The 20,799-nt window shown below is 40.7% G+C and overlaps 1 protein-coding gene across 10 annotated transcripts in view; it reads left to right on the top strand.

Moving 5' to 3' along the window:
* AAK1 (AP2 associated kinase 1) overlaps window positions 1–17,803 on the top strand; it is a 97,380-nt gene extending 79,577 nt beyond the window's left edge. For 5 of the 10 annotated variants that reach the window (XM_067545818.1, XM_067545817.1, XM_067545821.1 and 2 more), the window contains 2 exons: window positions 2,982–3,086; window positions 14,721–17,803. In XM_067545818.1, coding sequence (XP_067401919.1) covers window positions 2,982–3,086; window positions 14,721–15,850 — 1,235 coding nt within the window. In that variant the 3' untranslated portion in view covers window positions 15,851–17,803. Of the gene's footprint in view, window positions 1–2,981; window positions 3,087–4,995; window positions 7,159–14,720 lie in introns of those variants that run through there. The other 5 variants (XM_067545824.1, XM_067545825.1, XM_067545826.1 and 2 more) reach the window with 3 other exon arrangements.
* The last annotated feature ends 2,996 nt before the right edge of the window (window positions 17,804–20,799 follow it).

Here is a 20,799-nt window from a genome sequence, read left to right on the forward strand (position 1 = left end):
TGTTCGTTTGTCTGTAGCATAAATCCTCTGTGAAATATTGCCAGATTTGGAGGACATGTGCTCTTCCTGGCGTGCTTACTAGAAAAGGGCCCTTGAACCAAGTCACACTGCTTACCGATGAGAATAGATGTCCAAATATCATGTACAAACCAAAGAGTTTAGTGGGGTATAGTTTTGGGAGTCAGGCTGGGGAACCTGAACGGGGCCAATGTGTTGTGGCTATTAAGAACTGCAATCCTGGAGCTTGGGCAGTGTCTTGATTTGAGCGTTGTCACTCTAGTGGCTAATGCACATGCCTTGGCGTAGCAGATCTGTGTTCCATTCCCAGCTCTGCTCTCGCCTTTTCGTGCAAGACCTTGGGCATTTCACTAACCATCAGTGCTAGGGGCTGAATATACTTGAGGTCTGATTTTTCAGAGTTCCTGACCATCCATCCCTCCAGTGAAGTCAGTGTGGGTGAAAATTAGGTCCCAAATCTCTTTGGATCTGGGATGTTTCACCATCGTTCCTCAGTTCAGAACTTTAAGCTCGGGTTTTAAGATATACTTTTCCTGCTGTGATCTTCCAGTTTCTTGCTCTTTGCTGAGGTGATCACTGTAACGTATGAGAACAAGAGTTATGAGAAAAATGCCAGGCAATGAGTAACATGCAAATAAAGTGTGGAGTGTATCTTGGAGTGTAAATATCTCTCTACAGGGGTTTTTCCTTCATTTATTGTATTGAAAAAACAGGCCCAAAGAGTGAATACTAACCTGGATTAAACCTCTGGGTCTCGGTTCACACTGAGTTTTGTTGAGCTCAGTTGATGAGCATCCCTATGGCAACAGAAAATTATCAGTCCTTAGAGGAAGTGCTGTAGAAATTGTCTGTAATCAATTTTTACAGTCAGTGGCATTTTAAAATGAGACTGCATTTTTCAAAAAGCTTTTGGGTTTAAACCAGCAATTTTCCTAATTACTCACTGCAGCAATGAACTTCCATGCCACTTTGTTCTGAGTAAATGGCTCGAAATGTATGGTCAGTGGCTATTCTGTGTCTGGAACTCAGCAAAATGGAAGCTTAAAATGTTGGACTTCAATGAGAAACAAGAGAATGAATTAACAGATATCTGCCTCTCTTTCCACAGACCATGTTGCTATTTCCATTGCTTTGAGGGCAAACTTGGAAATCTCATTTCCCTGTCAAAGTTCTTGGATATGTGAGGGTTTATATCTTTTCCAAAACTTGTCCTAGGCTTTTCTTCAAAATCTTTATTATTATTATTATTATTATTTATATAGCTGTCCAATCCTTTTTTAATCCTTCCAAGTTCTTGGCTTCAGTGAATCGTGTGGCAGTAAGCTACACAGGCTAACTGTGCACTGTATGTGAAAGTATAATCATCCAGTGGAACTCAATGCCACAAGATATCATTGACACCACAAATGTGCCTTAATCACGTCAGCCATTGGCTCAGGGGAACTTTGACAAATGTCAAAAGTTTTGAAAAAAAATGGAGTGGATGCTTTTATGAATAACAATATCCAGAGATGGGTTGATGTTCTCTCCAACCTCCTGTGTCTTATTCAGCCAGTAACGCTGGAGATTTCATATGTGTTGCTAAGTTGTATTGTGTTTCTTGGGCTGTAAATTAGAGCCCCTTAAATCTTGGTTGTGATTACTTTCCGTTTACTCAACAAAAAACTGAACCTTGGATGTGTGGGATGGGACTACAACAGACTAGTGTGTGTTATTACTATGAATAGTTGAAACAATGAACTTATCTCCTAACAAAACCCCTCCAGAAATATATACTGTGTTTCTTGCCTGCATTTTCTTCCTCTTGAGAAGATGCCTAAATGAGCGCCCATTTCAACAATATTCCATTAATGGCTATAGATGTAGATGGCTAAATGTGTAATAAATGTCAATTGGCTCAGAGTTATCAATGATTATGGAAGGAGCAGAAAAGAACATCAGCTGACTCGAAAAGGGGCTCAGATATGATTGCTGAAGAACACAAGACTTCTAAGCCAAGTCATGAAGTCCACTTGCATGATTGTCTTTTCTGCGTATTCACTCTGTAGAAATGCGTATGTTCCTGTTATCCTCCTAAAAACAATGTGTTTTCACAGGATTTCCTTCACCAGCATAGCCAAAATCTAGTAGGATATCTATCAACTTCATCTCAAGAGATTTTTGTTTATCTGAGTTGGGGGAATGCTTCTGGTCAACAGAACCTATTTACTCTTAATCCCTGAGCCAGATTTAGGAAATAGACTTTACATATCAGATTTCCTTAGTTGCCTAAAAAAGCAGAGCAGCATCTAGTGGGATTTTAAAAAAAATCCTTAACAATTAGCACCTAATGCCCATTGATCTCAAGCCACTATTTGCTTTCTTTCCCATGGGCAATAACTCAAGTGTCTTGGCTCATGTGATTAACCGGTCTTGGGTCTTTTGTCTTCCTCCCTTGTGACAGGCTGCCATCTTCCTCCTCAAAGTCTCCCTTTATATGTGTCCCTATGACCAAAGAGGTAGACTGTTCTCTGGAACTGTACTGGTGTTTGAGAGAGCTTGTGGAATGAGGCAAGAGAACATTTTCATTCCTCTTGGCCTTCACCTCACCTCCCTTCCTCCTCCTCCCCGCAGTTCTTGCTGGCTGTGCAGTGTGCCAGTGTAACCTCAAACCCATGTTCTAGCACAGCTAGGATATGCACTAATTGCTAAACCATTGGGCTGGCCAAATTTTATTTTGGTTCTCATTAATTGGCTCAGCTGTGTGTGCGCGCGCGTGTGTGTTTTGGGTTTGGGTTTTTTAAGTTTTTTGTTTGCTTTTGAGTTTAATTGGCTCCTCTGCCTTCTTAGACTTAACAACTTTATTTCGACTTTTTATTTAAACTCGTGCTTTTTAACCATTACTTAAAAAACAAACCAAAAACCCTAACACGCTTTTTCTGCTATCTTTGCTTCTTTACCTGCATTTCTCCTTTATGCTGCAGAAGATACTAATCTGATATCAGGCTTTGATGTTCCTGAGGGCTCTGAAAAGGTGGCAGAAGATGAGTTTGACCCCATCCCAGTGTTGATATCCAAAAATTCACAAGGTAAGCCAGGATTTAAAAACAAAAACCAAACAAAACATATGATGGCAACCTGTTCATGGAGCAGTCATGGTAGGCTGTATACCTAAATGAAACCCAAACCATATCTCCATAGTGATTAGTGAGCCTAATTCTCCTTTGGCTTACACCAGTTTGTCTTACTGCATTGTTTTGTAAGTTACTCCTGATTTTCAAACATGGGAGAGGAGAATCAGGCCCGATGAGATGGGACAATACAATAGCGAGAACAGTTTATTCACCACTCAGTCACCAGGCTACAATGCCGCTCACTCAGACTTGGCCCGGCCAACCTTCCATCATGAATGAGGCGGCTTGCCATGCCCTACCGGTTGAGAACTGGTGAGACAGGACAACGGGTGGAAACATCCAGTAATTCAAACACCTTGTCATCCCAGGAGTCAGCCACACATCCCAAGCCCTGTATGTGCCCTTCCTCGAGTTTGTATCGACTAGATCAGACAAACATTTTTATGGATCGCTTATATGGCATAACTTTCCTTTTTAAGGCCCTGATCTAGTGCTCATTGAAGTCAATGGTAAGGCACCCAGGGACATCAATGGGCTTTGGGCCTGGCCCAAAAAAGAGAAAAGGAGACTGAGCTGTCTTCAAACCCCTTCGAAAGTGAGTTTATCATTTCTGGCTGGGATTTGCAACAGTGCCTATGAGAGTTAGGTGCCCAACTTCCATAGAATTCCTATAGGAGAGAGGCACCCAAATCCCTTAGGCACTTCTGAAATTTCTAGCCTCAGTCATTAGGGCTTTGTGGTCTTTTTGTCGATTGTGGTCCAACCTTGTACGTTCACGTTAACATCCTATCTACAAACGGTTGTTCAGCTTGTGTAAGGATGTAGCTATTAAGAGGCATTGTCCCTTGAAAAATAAAATAGGTGAATGATGCTTCATTAATGGGTTTCTTAGGAACAGAGGCAGGCAGCTTTTTGTAACAACTCCTGTCAAATATGGCTTGTTTCTGCAGTCTGACTGCAGTGAAAATATTTTTGAAGTTTCTGGTGAAATGACATAGACTTTCTAATATGATCCATTACTCTTTTTTGGCAGTAGAGCCCTTGTTTTCTGTAACTCCCATATATCCTTTCTTTCATAGCATGGTGCATACTGCATGCCTGCTCTGCAGCTAATGTTAGCTTTGAATGAATGAGACCCGCCAGGAAAAATCCTAAATCATTTAGGGTGGGATTTTTCAAAAGCCCTCCCTCCACTCTGCTCTGTTCCCATCTGAAGTCAATGGAAGTTGTACCACTGACTTGAGTGAAAGGAGAGTTCGCCCAATGCTGGGTGTTTTTGCAATGCCCGCCCTAAATAAAGAAAAACTCTACAGAAAATGATATAAATGCTATGGAGTTTTACAGGATAACTTAAAAAGCCTATGAAATGGCTGTAAATAACTTAATGGTGTCTTGTAGAAGTAACTCTTCAAGTTACAGAATTACTCTTAAAGATACAGAACAACGGAGAACAACATCCTTTCTGCAGAATTTTTAACCCATGCTTAGAAGTACATAATTCTCTGTAGAAGTCTACAGATGGGTTAAAAATCCCATTGATTTGATCCCTACAATATTCTCTTCGACTTTTCCATAAAGGCCTTATTGTGTACAAATCTTGGGGGTGACTGCTCCCTTGTCTCTCTCTCACCAACAGAAGTCGGCCCGAGAAAAGATATTACCTCACCCACCTTGTCTTTCTAATATCCTGGCACTAACATGGCTATACCAATGCTGCATACCATCGTACCTGTGATATAGAGTAGCTTAGCTGAACTTAAGGTTGCTTTCTCTGGTTATTCTTTCTTTGCTTGTGCTCAAACAGCTGAAACTAACCTTTTGTGTGTCCTGTTCAATACTGAATTCCTCTCTCTCACCCTTTTAGGTGGGCATTCTAGAAACAACAGTGGAAGCTCTGAACCCAGTCTTCCTAACCTAGCCAGGTCTTTACTGCTGGTGGATCAGCTCATAGACCTGTAGCAGTGACCCAGTAGCAGACGCAGTTTCTGTAACGTACCTAATCTACGGTTTCATTTCCAGAGGCGTTAACCTTCAGATGTCCTGGGGTTTTATTTTAAAAAATATCTGCAAACAGAAGGAGACAACTTCCCATGTTCCCATCTCCCAGCCCAGGAACGGATTCTATTTCTGTCTCACCTACCCCCATAGTCGTTTCTTCAGCTTATCCCTGATGCAGTCTGCTATGGTTCCTTATGCACCTGTCTTGGTTAACGTATGTCTAAAGGAAACACTTCTCATCATTATCCACTCTGCTGAGGTTTACACATTGCTCCACTGAAAGCTTAACTGTAAATGAATTAGTTAATCGTAGTCTATGTATGATCCTTGCTAGAAATGGCATACAACTGGTATTTCTTTTTCATTAGGCTAGCGTGCTAACATATGTGTTTAACCTTTCGAGGGGGGGAGGAGAAGGGAGGATTTCCGATGAATGGGCTAAAGGAAAGGACACAAACTCACTAGCACTGTTCATCTCCTAGGTAGGAGACAAGTTAGGAGAAGATGTTTTTAAATTGGCGGTATATGTTTCAGAGATGTAAAAAAAAAATAATTGGGTTTTGCTGTAGTAGGACCTGCACAGTAAATAGGGTGATCATGTAAACTGAGAGGGTTCTCCATACCTGGCTAAAAGTCTGCTGTTTAATGATCCTGATTAGGAACAGATTGAGCTTTCTCTAAAAAAAATAATACAAAATGTTGAAGCTGCAAAAATGACCCCAAGTGAAATATTTCAAAATTGAGAACCAAATACATGCGAGTATGGCTGTAGTGTTGTCTTACTGAATGAACTTGTGGCTGAAATGGGTATTGTGGCAGCAGCGGATGTATTTTCGTGCGTGCGCGTGTGTGTGTATTAAAAAAAAAACAAAAAAACCCCGTAAATTGTGTACAAACAAAATTGTCCAACGGTGGTTTGTGTTTTGTTTTTGTTTTTTTAACCTGGGTTTTATTCAAAGGTCTCGAATCTGTTCAGGATTTTCCTCTTTTCCCTTGCAACTACATATAGTGCAACATAGTTAAGTATGGAACCATTTTTCAGTAGACAAGTTACTGTAAACTTTATTCAGATATTCAGTCTTTGTAGAACAAGCATGCACTCTCTTCAGACCGTTGGAAATGAGTGCTGACAATCTAGATACAACTCCATGGTGGTATTTACCTTTTTCTTTTTACCTTTACATGCTTAGTTTGTCAACTAACTGGATACGCTACACTTGTTTTCATTGGCTTATGATCTTAAAGTCCAGCATTCCTATCATATATTTGAAAATCCTTCCTAAATAAAAGGACTCTTCCTCTGTAGTGGAATAATTACTAGCTTCCTGCTAACCTTGTGTATGTGTATGTAGCTATATTAGTAACAGTGCAGATTCTCATGTGCGAAAGTATGAATGACTAAATTATAGATGTATTGACCTCTCCCTGAGAGGGAAAGACATTAAGTCCGTGAGTATTTCTCTCCTATTTCCAGTTTCCCCATTATTCCCCCTCCCCCCCCCAACAACATTTAGTTTAACAAATTCTGTAAATAGAACTAACCATCAATTGTGTCTGCTCTACGTTAACCTTCTTTTAAAATCTACATTTCATAATAAAAGTATTGCTTGAATGTGTTGTATCATTACATGTGTAATACTGCACTTTCCAGAAGAAGCTTTACATGAGAGAACTATGGAAATGATCTTAGTAAAATTGTCAATAGAATTTTATTTTTATTTTTTGTTTGTTTGGGGTTTTTTTTATTCCTAAAGCAGGCAAATTGGACTGGAGAACATGAAAAAGCTTTAGATAGAAAGTTATTGTATAGCCAGATACTGAAAATACATGAAAAGAGAATGGATTTAAAAAAAAAAAGTAACCATCTACTGTATATTAGAAACAAAGAGATTTCTGTGAATTAAAGTACTTTTAAAGAATGTTTAAGATTTTAAATCTAATAGAATTTGTTCAAGGGTTCTGGAATCAAAATGACAAAAGCACTGGGTTGTTTTGGAATAATGCTATTAAATAAGAAGATGTGAATGTTTTGGGGTTTTTTTTATTGCTTTTAAAATAGCTGTTCATGGATCTGGGAGGGAAATGCAACACAATGGAAGCATAATTCTTTGTAAAGGTGTATGACTTAGACCCAGGTCATAAAAAAAGTCTTGACTCTGATTAAGTAAATGTTACAGAAGAGAGATGTTGAATGGAAAATGCAAGCCAAATCTGAAGACATCAGTTTTTTTTAAGAGAGATGGGGGATTTAATTTTAAAAATAGCTAAAACTGTCGTCAGCCTGCAAACATTAGGTTACATGGGCACACTCCCCAATTGGGAAGAAGTTGGGTCAAAATTGCTAAGAAGAAGGAAAGGCACAGAGTGAACTGTCATCCAGTTTCTATACCAAAGAATTTGGATACTCATGATCTCCTGAGTGGCATAAGAATATAGGTTCATTAACCAGCATAAAGATGTTTTATTGTAGTCATTAGAACAAGAGCAGGGACCGGTCAAACGCTTACTGGTCTGATACATGTGGAGAGGAAGATGTGTTCTATCTCCACCAACGGCTGTTCCAAAATGGGTAGAAATCTGTGCTGAGTGAAGTGACATGCGACGATTCTCCTTTCTCTGCCAGTCCGTGCTGTTGATTCATATAACGATGACAAAGGAACCATCACGTCCTGATGTCCTTGAGTCACTAGTGCAGTTCTTGACATTAGTTTCCCTCCTGTACCTTAACGGATGCTCCTACCAGGATTTAATACTTTCAGACTTGTCTATCCACTAGACAAAAGTCACAGCAGTTCCCCTTTCAAGGCAGATTTAGGACTTTGCATCTTTCGTTATCACATCAGGAGTAGGATTTATTTGTGGACTTCCAAGTTGCTGCACAAATTGGTGAACGGTTGAACTTTGAACCACTCAAAAAAATAGATCAAAATGGGTGGGAGGGGCTTCTAGTAGCAAAGATGGCTTTGTGTCAAAGTTTCTGGGTTCTATTCCAACACATTACAACATGCACATGGCAGTTTCGGCGGATCCCTCCATGGAACACAGCTATGGTTTGGAGGGGACTTCTCCTTCTGATGACCCTGCTACCATTTAAAAATCTATTTTAACTGGAGTGGGAGCTCCCCATCTCCATCCCCTTCTCCACAACCAACAGGAGGTAGCACTGCCTAAAATGGCTTTTCAGTAAAGTCATTTTAAAAGGCTGCATCACTGAAATACAAGTGCAGATGCAAATTGGGTGGCCCAGGCGAGCTTAGAAAATTGAGCAGTGCACTGGCAAACCCCAAATGTGGAATCTGTGAGCCACAGACCTCAACAAAGAGAGGGTCAAACATGGGATAAAGCACAAACGTTGATGACATGGAATTAATTTCTTCAGCAGTATTTTCGCTAAATAAATTTCCCGATTGAAGAATTGTGGAAGGAATTTATAAGAAATCAGCACTAGGTTGGCCTGGAACTGAGGCAAATCTGGGTCTGAAAGGGAGGGATATTTTGAGAGATGTGGTGATGGGTTAACTCGGGTGTAAATAATCCAAACGAATCATGTTGCATCTTTGAATAGAAGCATGGGCACTGCATGTTAAAACTGCTTCAACCTAGCAGAAAACTGGGTTTTGAAATACTGAGGTTAATAGTGGCACTAGAAGCATTCCTTATAGATTGAAGAAAGCTGTATCCCATATGGGATTAAATCACTTCTGTGCAAGGGGCCTGCACAAATCTTACGCACCACTTCAACACGCCTTTTGTTTTTTTAGGGCTGGAGTGGTGCATAGGCCTTGGGCTAGTGCATGCTACATGAGAGAGTTTTACCCATATTAAATCAGCCGGGTGTTCCTCTGAAGCAATCACAACCCATTCTTTAAAACTGAATTGCATGAGTTTTACATAAAGCTGAGAAAATTAGACTCTTTAGATGCACAATCTAAGTAGGCTTTATTCTCCATTACTGGCATCACTTAAACATGTGCAAAGTGGAAATAAAACTCTACCCAATCAGAATGTTTTATACTCACGGTTACTCATTTTGCAGAGGAATAAATGGCTCCACAAGATGTCAAGCAGTGGAGAGATAAACCCACTACCTTTGGGGTAGTATGGCCTAGAGGACACAGCAATGGAGTGGGCCTCGGAAGACCTGCATCCTATTCCCAGCACTGCCACTGATTGGCAGAGTGACCCTGGTCAAGTCACTTGACCCCTCTGTGCCTAAATTTCCCCATGTTTAAAATGGGGAAAACGGTACTGTCCTCTTTTGTAAAGTGCTTTGAGATCTACAGATAAGTGCTATGTACGAGCTAGGCATTTATTATTATTAATTAGTACTTCCTCATTTTTAATCTTGATGGGCATTAGAGTACAAGGAAAGAATCCATCCTCTCCTCAATGAAGGTGAATAATGGAAGCCTTGATCACTTTGTTTGTGACCTTAAAAAAAAAAAAAACTAAAAAAAAACTAGCCAACAGCCATGTGTTCCAATTATTGTATTGGCTTTACCCAGTTAACATCAGATGGTAGGATCTTCATGGCTTTGTTTAGATAAAATGTTTTGGACAAAACAAGCACAATTATTCCATGGAAGGGCAACCTCAGCCTTTGGAAATAGTTATATTCTTTCAAAGGTTCTAATTGTAGGGCCTTATCCAGTGTCGGTTAAAGTTAATGGAAAGTCTCCCATTGACTGGAATGTATATTGGCTCAGATCCTGATAGCCTACGGCAAAAGCTGCTCAGTGTACGTTTTTAGTTTTCTTGTGTTAATTGTGCAGTAATTGCAAGATACTAAAATAACTTCATAAAAAGAAAACCAGTTGTGTTGATATTCTAGCCTGTAAGAAGTTGTTGTCTCTACCCTCTCACCCCACTATTTACATAAAACCTGTAATAATCTTAATGTGTTGCTAACCTATGCAAACTGAAGTCTCAAAGCGGCAGTTCTCACTTAGTTGATGTTTTTGTTCACACTTACTGTAGCAATGTGAACAGTCTCTGTTGTGAGTATTGTGCAGATCCTGATGTATCCCATGATGTATATTTTTAATACTTGCCTTCCTCTGAAGAAGGTAAAGCAGATAGATGTACTTGGGGAGTATTTTCTTTAATACAAATGTCTGAGTCAAAAAATTTCTACGAAGTATTTTATACAAGGGAATAATCTAAACACAGAACTATCTTATGTAAACATTTTAAGGAATAAAGTCTTTAACTGTTACTAATGAGCATGCTTAGAAATATTATAACTTTACACGTCAGGACCATTTTTCTGATTGGCTAACATGCACATCTTGGGGGTGGGGATAGGGCAGCTGCTGATTGGCAGCGTACCTCTTGGCGTGCTCAGGTATTGATCATCATCTCCAAGCAAAGAGAGGTTGTGCGCATCCCATTCTCGCACAACTTCATTAAGGTTGGCCGCTGGACTTGTAGATGATGGCAAGACACCAGTGTGTGGAGATTGTGGATGTTCTGTGTGTTCATAAAATGCAACCAAACAGCTTGTGTTGCTTGCTTCACAATAGTTAGTGTGAATGGAAACTGGGCCATGAAATAGCATGGATAGTGCTGCTTCCTTTGAAGTCTGTTGGAGCATTGCCCTTTACAGTCAAACCACAGCTACCTGTGGAATGGTCCTTTGCACCCTTCACTCATGACCTAGAACGAAATTGCTGGTACCCTTTTTAAAATAGAACTTGCCTTCCCTTGAGTGCATCTATTTTAAAATAGAACTTGCCTTCCCTTGAGTGCATCAGTTTCTTTGACCTGAGATGGGAAGTGTTGGACCGTCCACCATGTTGGAGATTATCCGCAGCAGCGAACTTACATTGACTGCATGCTCCTCCAGACTAATCAGTGGCAAAACCTGGGGCTTGAGCCAAGTCTGAGAATCCAGTGACTGCTTTCATATTCCTGTCATAAGGTTGCTTGTTAACTTTTACATCACCCTGCATGCAGACCTTGGGCACTTCAGAGCCCAAGTGTAACTTTATCCAATCTCTCTTCTTTTTACTCAATAGTTTTTATATATCTGTAAGAACAGAACCTGTTGGCCTACTGCCCCTCCCCAAAAGAGGGGGGGGACACCTAAATATTTTTTTTAAAAAAACCTTGGCTGCTTCTTGTTTAGTTAGCTGTGGGAGTGCTGCCTAGCTGCTCCTGTAACTATTCCTTTACTCTTCTGTTAGTGTTGGTGAAATGCACTGAGAGAACCAGGGAACTTTCAACAATGTGGATCTAGATCCTTCATCAGTGTTGGATCCATTGTGGTGTCGAGTGATTTAAAAAAAAAAAAAAAAAAGAGTACTGCTACAGAAGTCTCACTGTCTTCCTTCAGGAAAAGATGTAGGAACATTTCCCCTGGTGATTAATAATGGTAGATCTTTGTTCTTCGATAATATCACCTTGACAATTAAAATAATTATCTTGTAAAAGTATTAAATGATTGGAAGTTAGCAGCCAGCCACACCTCAGGGTATCTTGGACAGTTCTGTCCCAACTAGGCAACGGTGGCACCTCAGACTTCTATAACTTGCTACGTTTCTGCTCGTCTTTCTTTGTCATGTGATCGCAATATGCTAGAATACAATGGGCAGCCATTTAAAATAGAAAAGCTTCTCTTAGAGAACGGTTCACGCAGAATCGTGTCGGGTAGCCAAGTTTTCCCCACTTGTATTTAGAAGAGGAAATAAGTGGTGGTGGCATAGATACTGGTGTGGTAACCATTGGCAAATGCTGAGACTCTGATGGCAACCACTGTACATTTGCATATAACTCCACTGCTGTCGACGCATGGCGTCTCAAGGGGCGCACCCACACAGGCTTGTTTGTTTTTAAAATCTTCTATGCTCTAATTCTTGTAGTACCTTCCAGCAATTCTTAGCATAGGCTTAGGGTGAAACTGGCCCCTGTGCAGGAGGCTAGCACAAGATCTAGGCACCCCTTAAGCCTTGTTTCGGGCAATTAAGTCTCACTAAACAACGCAGAGGCTTTGACCTGGCAGATGGGTAAATTTCACTCCCAAATGTACAAGGCCCTCCATGTTGAAGCCTGACTGCGGGGTATTGAGGAGTGGAGGCATAGTGGCTATCCAGGAGAGCTTCTACATCCTTTGCATGCATCTCTGCAGAGTGTAGGCCCAGGCCAGAGCCACTGATCTGGCATGGGCTTAAAGCACGGCACAGGCACAAACTGCAGTGGCCCTGACAGCCCATAGTTTGTAAAAGCTGCCACAGAGCAGCTGCTTTGTCTGCCCACAGCTAACAACAGGAGCAGAGAGCAGAGTGTCATGGAACAAATGATGCTAACTTTATAAATTTGGCAATACACCCATGTACCTAGCTGGTGCTGCCTCCATATTCCGTTGAGATGGATGCTGCTACTGACGTCAACTGATGGGGGCTTAAATTGTATTGAAGCTGTGTTTCCTCCCATCTCTACCTTTTATAGCTCATACGCTGTACACAATGATTATAGATACAAGCTTATTATGCAGATAACACTGTAGGAAAAAATATTCTGGGAAAATGATTTGTCTAGTGAACTGGAGGTCTGGTGAAATATTGAATAGTTTGCATTCTAACATAACTTGCATGTATGTTACATCTGGGATGATACATGCTCATGGGCCTTTTTTTTTTTTCCGCCCCCGTCTTATTTTTCTGTACAACATCATGTTCCAATCATTCAGAAAGGCTTTTGCTTGTCACGGTCTTTGTCAGCCCCTCTTTTAAAAATGACCCAATAGCACTCAGTTTGGGAACTCAGTAAATATATAGTCAACTTCTTGGAAGGGAAAAAATATATATAAAAGACCTTTTTGTTACTGTAGTGAAACTGAGATTAGTATTTAAGATTAAAGCATTGCTTGACGACAAGCTTCAGAGAAGGTAGGCAGTATTTTTGTACCGTGTTTTATAAAATGCTCACCTATATCTACACTGTTTTACTTCACAGTGTAATGTACCTTAAGTGAATAGTTTCCCAATAAATAATTTGGCTGTCTATCTAATGAGTACTGTGTCTTTAATTATGAGAAATGGGCAATGATAGGTGTGTGTGTGTGTGTGTGTGTGTGTGTCTATATATAATTTTTCATAAAAGTTTTATGCTCTGGATTTCAGTATGTGTGTGTTTACACTTTTAATATCTGCAGAGGTTGGGAGGTGATCATGCAACTTTGCAAAACTGCGAGACGTGTTTTGTTTAAAGCAAAAGGAAATGTTAGTGCATCTTCCTGTCCCATCACTTACTCGATGAACATTGCCTCCCAAAATGCAAATCTTTTTGTCTGGAATCTATACTACTTAGTTTTTCATGTGCCTTTTTCCTATCCTCTTGCTATCATGAGTCCAATGACATACTTCTAACCTGCTAATAGTTCTTTGAAGGTAAGATATCTTGTATTCTGATAACTGTCTGTGATTCATAAGGCAAACACAAGCCAACTCTTGGGCTTCTGTAACTAGGGTCCAGCAGGATAGTAAGCTTTCACTTCTCCCTTATTAGTTATATCTTACTAATACCTACAATCAAGCTAGTCCATTGGGGTCATGTTACATATTTCACTCGTAATCATTATACAGGGCTGTTTAAATTTAACCTTGACTGTTTTGCAATGGCTCAAGAGCCATAGTGAAAATTATCAGATATGATAAATTGTGGGGGATACCTTGCTAAAGGAAACTTACTTCTTTTAAAACACATACTGCTTTCACGGTAACAGAGGTCAGTGTGAGTATTTTGCATGCCTTAAGAGCAAAGCTGTTTTTCTGTGAGCCAGCTTCCAGAAATAAAAAATAAATACAAATTTTAAATATGCCAAACACTATACAGTAGAACCCCTATTTGAGGAACTAATTGGGAATGAAGGAGTTCATAAAATTGAATAGTTCAACATTGTAGTAGATACGGAGCATAAGTTACGGTATGGTGCATCACATTGCTTTTTTTTTTTTTTCTTCAAACCACTGCAAAGTGATTTGCAATGCATTGAAGACATCAGAATGTGAAGGATGCCAGCTTATTCTTCACTGACATTTATTGTTAGATTTTTTCCCCCCTCTCCCCATCAGGAAAGCTGGTTCATATAAGAGGTCATTTGTAAAATTGGTATTTGTAAAATCGAGGTTCTACTGTCCTGCTATTTGCATTTAGGGGGCTGTTGTGTCAATAGGCAGTGGTGTTGATTAAAATGACACTACTACTGAGAACTGTCCATTCACTGGTGCTTCATTCTAGGCAGCAGTTTTCTGAGATGGTTGTGGTTCTTGTGGATGACCTATAGAAAGGATCCTCGTAGAATGGAATCAGGAGGGAATGTTGAATGTGAACGTCTGTGTATCTAACATCTTCCATCTCTTTTTAACACATTGCACTTGTGGTGTCTTGAACTGTGAGGAAGTGCTGAGTTGTGTTCCAGTTTGTGTGCAGTGAATACTTCGCCTGATTTGATTTGATTTGATTTTGCCCATTTTCCATGTGTGGCAGTTTATATCTGAACATCGTAACTTGACTTATGTGGTTAAGTTTCTTTTATGTTTCTGACTAAGTGGATCTAGCCCATCGAGTAATGCCCTTGTTTTGTACTTCTAGGTTTGCAGAGAGAACTAGCTGTATACCCTGTCGTAACCGTTGAGCACAGAAAACCGCCTGCTGCTAGTGATGGACTTCCTCTCTACAAAGGCCAGCCTGAGATGCTCGAAGTGAAAACTCAGCACAATTCAGAATCTGATTACTTAGCAAGAGATGGGCCTTCAAGCAACAGTTCCTTCCACAGCAGTGAGGGAGAGGGGACGGACCATGAGGTGGACATCTTGGATTGTAGTGGGTCCAGGCCTTTACTTATGGACTCAGAAGAAGAAGAGGAGTCCAATAAGTTGCAATCCACACTTGTGACTTCCAAAGAAGATTCCAACCCCCAGCCTTCCCAGAGTGTGATGGGGAAGGCTCTCTTTACGGCCTTCCAGCAGCACTCTGGAGAGATTTTCAACGAGCCAGATGTCTTTGCCACGGCTCCTTTCCGAAGCTCAAGAATAGTGCATGACGACTTGGACATCTTTACCAAAGCTCCCTTCATCTCCAAGAGCAACCTGCCTGTCAGACAGCCAGATGAGGCAGATGTATTCCTGAGCGCCCCTTTCACTAAAAAGAAAAGCTTGGAAGAGTTGACTTCTCATAGCGTTGCTAAGGATCCTCATACTCCAGCCTCTTTCCTAGGTCAAACTGGTGATGTCCAGCATGTAGATAACCCTAAGTTCCAAAACTTGGATACAGGAACGTGCGGATTGTCTGTCTCATCTAGAGCTCAGTACTCCAGGGTAGGGTTTATTCAGCCAGTCAACCTTCCATCTCACTCCATAAGACCAATGGAGACCCAACAGGGCATTCCTCCCAAAGGTACATTTAAAGAGCATGGTGGCATTCCTAATGATAAAAACCAAGGACATGCACTCCCACAAGAAGCCCTCTTGGGTTCAATGGTTAGTAAGCCTTTCCGTCCACAGTCTTTATCAAAGTATTCCCGTCACTACAGTCCGGAAGATGGGCAGGGTTTGGAAGTCCAACCCATAGCAGCATATAAAGTGGTTTCTCAAACCAACAAACAGGCCATAGCAGGATCTGTCTCTATTGCTTCTCTGTCTTCCAGGACTACAGAGCTACCCAGCATTGACCCGTTTGCTTCAGCACCCTTTCCTTCCAAATCAGGACAGCAAAAGCCTTAAACAGTCTGCTGAGAGATGGGGGATGTGTCTCTCTCATAGCACCTTTCAGTCTCTTAGTTGAAATGAGCAACATAGCAATATTTTTTTCTTAGTTCAAAACTCCAGTTGCAGTGAGATTTAGCTGAACCATTTTAAGTTATGTTAGATAGTTTCAGGAGATTGAATGCCAGACTCTCGATGTTTTTTACATCCTTTTTTAGTTGCTATTTTTCCCCATTACTTTTTAGATTCTTATCTAAATCAGTAATATTCGTACCTTCTGGCTTCAGTGGGGGGGAAATACATTGGGGGTAAAATGAATTACCATTGATACTAGCATTAGGATGCCAGAGCAAATCAATCAGGACAAGTTCATACTCTCGAGGAGAAATGAGTTGGAAGTAAAAAGGTTGTAGTGATTTTTTTTTTCTCTCTTACCAAGGGGAATTCTGGAAGAGACCAAAGTGCAATTCTCCCACGTGTTAATCAATGGCATCACAAAACCAGCAGCTGTAGATTGGGAACTTGATGATAAACTCTTTGTATTTGTGTCTGTGTGTCATATGCACGTTGAGAGAAATTGACACGTCTACCACAAGGCCTGTGTGCCACGGAAGTCCTGTTTAAGTATTGCATAGGTCTTGCTCTGGCCTTCTTGAGTCTAAGCAGTTTTCACTCACTGCAGATATAATAGGCAATTCATTCATTGCAGGTGTAATGCATGAAAATGTATATCTCTCTATGGACCTGATCCAAAACCTGTTGAAGTCAATGGAAAGACACCTACTGCCTTCAGTGAGCTTTGGATCAGATCTTTGGGATCAGGTCCCAGATACATATGGATGGAAGTATTGGCAAAGCAATTTTTCAGACACACTCTTCCTGTAACATTTTGTTACACTCCAGAAATACCACAATCCTACTGTATTACTAAGAAAAAGGACAGTTGCTTAGTGTTTATACTATAATTTAAAATGCTAGTGTATCACACTTAAGTTTGGAGGAAATGTAGCTGTTTAGTGTAGAAGTTAATTGCGATACTTGTCATGTGTTACTGTTGGTGGCTGAGCAAGAGTACAGTTGACCTCTTTAGGAATTTGTTAGTCTTCTCTCTCTCTCTCCCCCTCCCCTCCCCCATGTCTTTTCACAAAGGAAGGAAAAAGGCAAGTATCATTCATTAAGTATCCATATTTAATGGGAACTACAAGCTAGCAAAACAGAGCTTGCCAAATCTGATGTTTTCAATCTATTTCACCCCAGATAACACTTCTAAATGTCAGACTATAGGCATGCTTCTGGCTGCTGATCATTAATAGTACTGTCCTTTTTATTGAATGTCTTGCATATCCCAAGCCATTCTTATGGTGGACACCCTAAAAGAGGGCAGATCTCTGAAAGGTCTCCATGACTTTTTCGTCTTCTACAACCCTGATCCAATGCCTATTGAAGTCAGAGGAGGCAGTCCCATTGATACCAGTTGTCTCTTGGTCAGGCTTTTAAAAGCATAGCTATGACTTTGTTCTCAATTTCACCTGACCCTTTAATAATAAATGACATAGAGCTTTGCACCGAAAGGTAAGGGAAAATTCTGCCCTTGGTTACACATGCAACATCTTGGGTTTTCTAGGTTTGTACAAGGAAAATCTTAGGGCAATGCTGGTTTGCTGAGGTTTAAAAGCTTGTAAATAGATGAGGTGGGACTGGTTTTATATTCTGCCATCTTTGAAGACGGACACATGCTCCTAGAAACTGTTATCTTTGTTTTATTGAACAGAGTATGTTGCGGGGGGTTCTCCTGTCACACTGGTGTAAATCAGCATAAAGCTGGTGTAACTGAGAGTCGAGTTAGGTCCAGTCACTAAAAGACAATACTTTCCTGTCTCACGGGAAACCGCTTTGCAAAAGGTCAGATGTATAACTTTGAGCTACCAGGTGCCCAAATAGCTGTTCAAGGAACATAAAAGGCATATTGAAACTATGCCATGCAAAGCAAAACATGTAGCTCACTGTTAACATTACAGCATAGCAATGCAAGGGAGGGAGAATTAGAACAAATGTGCCTGCCACCAAATGGGACAGGACTAATGAAACTTCTGTAACAGGACTGATTCACTCACTGCACTGGACCTTTTCCCCCGCCCAATCCAAATTCTCTTTACCATATTGCAGTCAGAATGACAATGAGATGAGCCACATTTTGCTGGCGGACTGGTGCAGCTCTGACTTCAGTGGGGCTGGATGAATGTAACCAAGGGTAAAGAACTTGACCTGATGTGCTTAATACCTCAGGTAGGAGAGGGAAGAATACTTGAAAATAAGGAGCATAGATTGCTGGTAGTCAGTGATGTGGTTTCTCTAGCTCAGGTAATTTACAGCCTCCTTTTTAAAAGCTGGGCAACTTCCTACTGCCTGTCTGTTGTGTTTCAAGTTAGATTTCATAGCTGTGTGGTGGCAGTTTGGCTTTTCCTAAGCGGACGCTATCAGCCATCCTAGAGAACAGAAGTACTGTAGATGAGTTTCTTTGAAATAGCATTTTTTCCCAACTAAACCGAGGATATAGTTTGTGTGTGTGGTTAGTTTCTTTTTTTAATAACTTATCAAACCGGTTACTGCTGGATTGGATGAATGAGGAACACCAGGAACATGTGTGATGTCAAACTGTGAAATACAAGGAATACAGATGAGCTGTTACGGTCATTTGTAGAAACCTGGAGACAGAACTTAGCCCTAACTTGTTAGCTTCACGTGGGGAGGTGGTGGAAGGAAAGAGAGACCTATATACTATGGGAATGAATCTGATGTAAATGAGGAGTCTCTCCATGGAAGTAATTAGTTACACTAGCATAAATGAGATGAGAACTGGATGCATTACCTCTGATAACTGGATTCCCAAACCTAGGTTCTCTTTTATGGGTGCGTCATATTTTTTTACTTGAAAAAGTTACTGCTGAACTCTATTGCTGTAGATAAGGTCTGTTACTTGGAATGCTTGACTTTTTGTGAAAAATATTGATGGAAAAGTATTAACAAATCCTTCACACTCCTGCTAGGATCCAGCTCCTTGCTTCTTTCTTACCAATTGGTGTCAGTAATGAAGACAGGAGTTATAGGTAATTCAGATCGAGCTATCCTACACTGCCAGGCAGGATAGAAAGGGAGAATGGGAAATGTACAGTAGTTATGACATCCAAGAGTATTTTCCTCAATTAATTTCTTTATTCAGATGTCTTAAGGATTGAATTTTCCAACCAGGGTGTTGGCAGTTTACATCTCATTCCTCGAGCACTTTTTATGAAAAGCAATTTAATCGTACCCAAGAAACTAACAATCCTGCTAGCAAACCCAACAAATGCATAGTTTAACTATGTACAGGAGCAGTCGATTCAGATGAGTTCATTTTGCTCCATCTACCAACTACTGGAACTTTGGTTATGATCAGAAAACTCTGAAAATTGCATCGCCTATTAGTTTGATTTTTTTTTTCTGAATCAACTAATTTTTCTTCCCACTCTCAAGTTGCCATCATAACAACCTCAACCTGATCAATTAAATATGGAGTTGTGATCTCCCTACATCATCTAGATATCACAGTTTTAATGCACTTGGCGGAATGTACCATGGAGCTTCTGGGGTTTTTGGCAACACTGATTTCGTAAGGTTTTGACTTTTTTTACTGTCCACTAGACAGAACAACGCACAGTCGCAATGCAACGATTTGAATCACTTTTCTGGACATAAGCATAACATTTTTTTTAAATGTTCTATTAATAGTTAATAATGAATTTCTATTTCTGCCTCTTCCCAGTAGCCAGTAAAATGACAGCAATTGGTTTAGAGTTTTAGCCCGGGCCAAAAATATTAAAGGTCCCTTTTCAAAAGCAACCAAGACCCATTGAATTTCAAGGGGCTTAGGCTCCTAAGCTGCTAGGGTGCTTTTGAAAATAGTACCCCTTCCAGTCTTGTAATTGGATCCATGCAGATAGTGCCTACATGGGGTCCCATCAAGGTCAATGGTTTAGGAGCCCACCTGCACAAAACAGGGCCTTGGTGAGCTTCATGGTTGGCCTTTAAGCAATCAGCAGTGCAAGGAGCTAGCTGTAAGCTCTGCAACTCATTGGCTGTCTCAGTTTTCCTTTCCAGGAAAGAGGAGAACTCCTTCCTTCGTGGCAGCAGCAGGATGAGGGGAGGCCATTTTTGTTCTGATTCTTCTCCCACTCCACCCCTTCTGGTGGCTGAGGGCTTATATATACACATACATATACATACTTGGGGCCACAAATCATAAAATTTCTCCTGGTTGTCTCCATAGCTAGTCCCGTCCCAAATGCATTCACAGCACAGAAAGATCTCAAATATCCTTTCAAACTGCTGTGTAGACAATTACTAATCAGCCCTGTGACAATCTCAACTGTGCTGTGGTGGCTTCATTTCCCAGCTCACTGCCAGTTTCAATTTGAGGTTGGCTACACCCTTTCCGTTGGAAAGGATAAATCAGAGCTTCTGCACACACAGATTCAAGCAAGGCAATCAGCTTGGCTCCGTGCGTCTCGCTCCCATTGCGTTTTTATAATGATCATAGCCATGGTGCCAGCTGCGTTAGTATTGGCCTGCATCTTCTGTATCGTATTGCTGTATTTCCAAGACTCGTAATTGCGTCTGCTTTCCTTTCCAACCCTCTCAGTACTATGGTATATGTGATAAGTGCTGACTTTACAATCTTATTCTCTTGGAGCCAGTGTGCACTCAATCTGCAATCAACAGTATGCATGGAGCAAACAGAAGATCCTCAACTTGCAAGAAACCTATGTAAGCAATCCTGAAACCCAGTAGTGGGGCATGTTTTCAGTTATCTTTAATATAGCAAGTTATACTGAGTGGGCTCTTTATAACTGTGAGACTTTCAATCACTCCAAAGTGGTAGTCAGTTACATTAACTCAGCTTCCACCAAAGACTGTCATGTTGGAGAGTT

This window comes from Emydura macquarii, unplaced genomic scaffold (assembly GCF_026122565.2).
Source record: "Emydura macquarii macquarii isolate MOO-44397 ecotype Brisbane River unplaced genomic scaffold, CSIRO-AGI_Emac_v2 contig_1110, whole genome shotgun sequence".
NCBI classification, from domain to species: domain Eukaryota; kingdom Metazoa; phylum Chordata; order Testudines; family Chelidae; genus Emydura; species Emydura macquarii.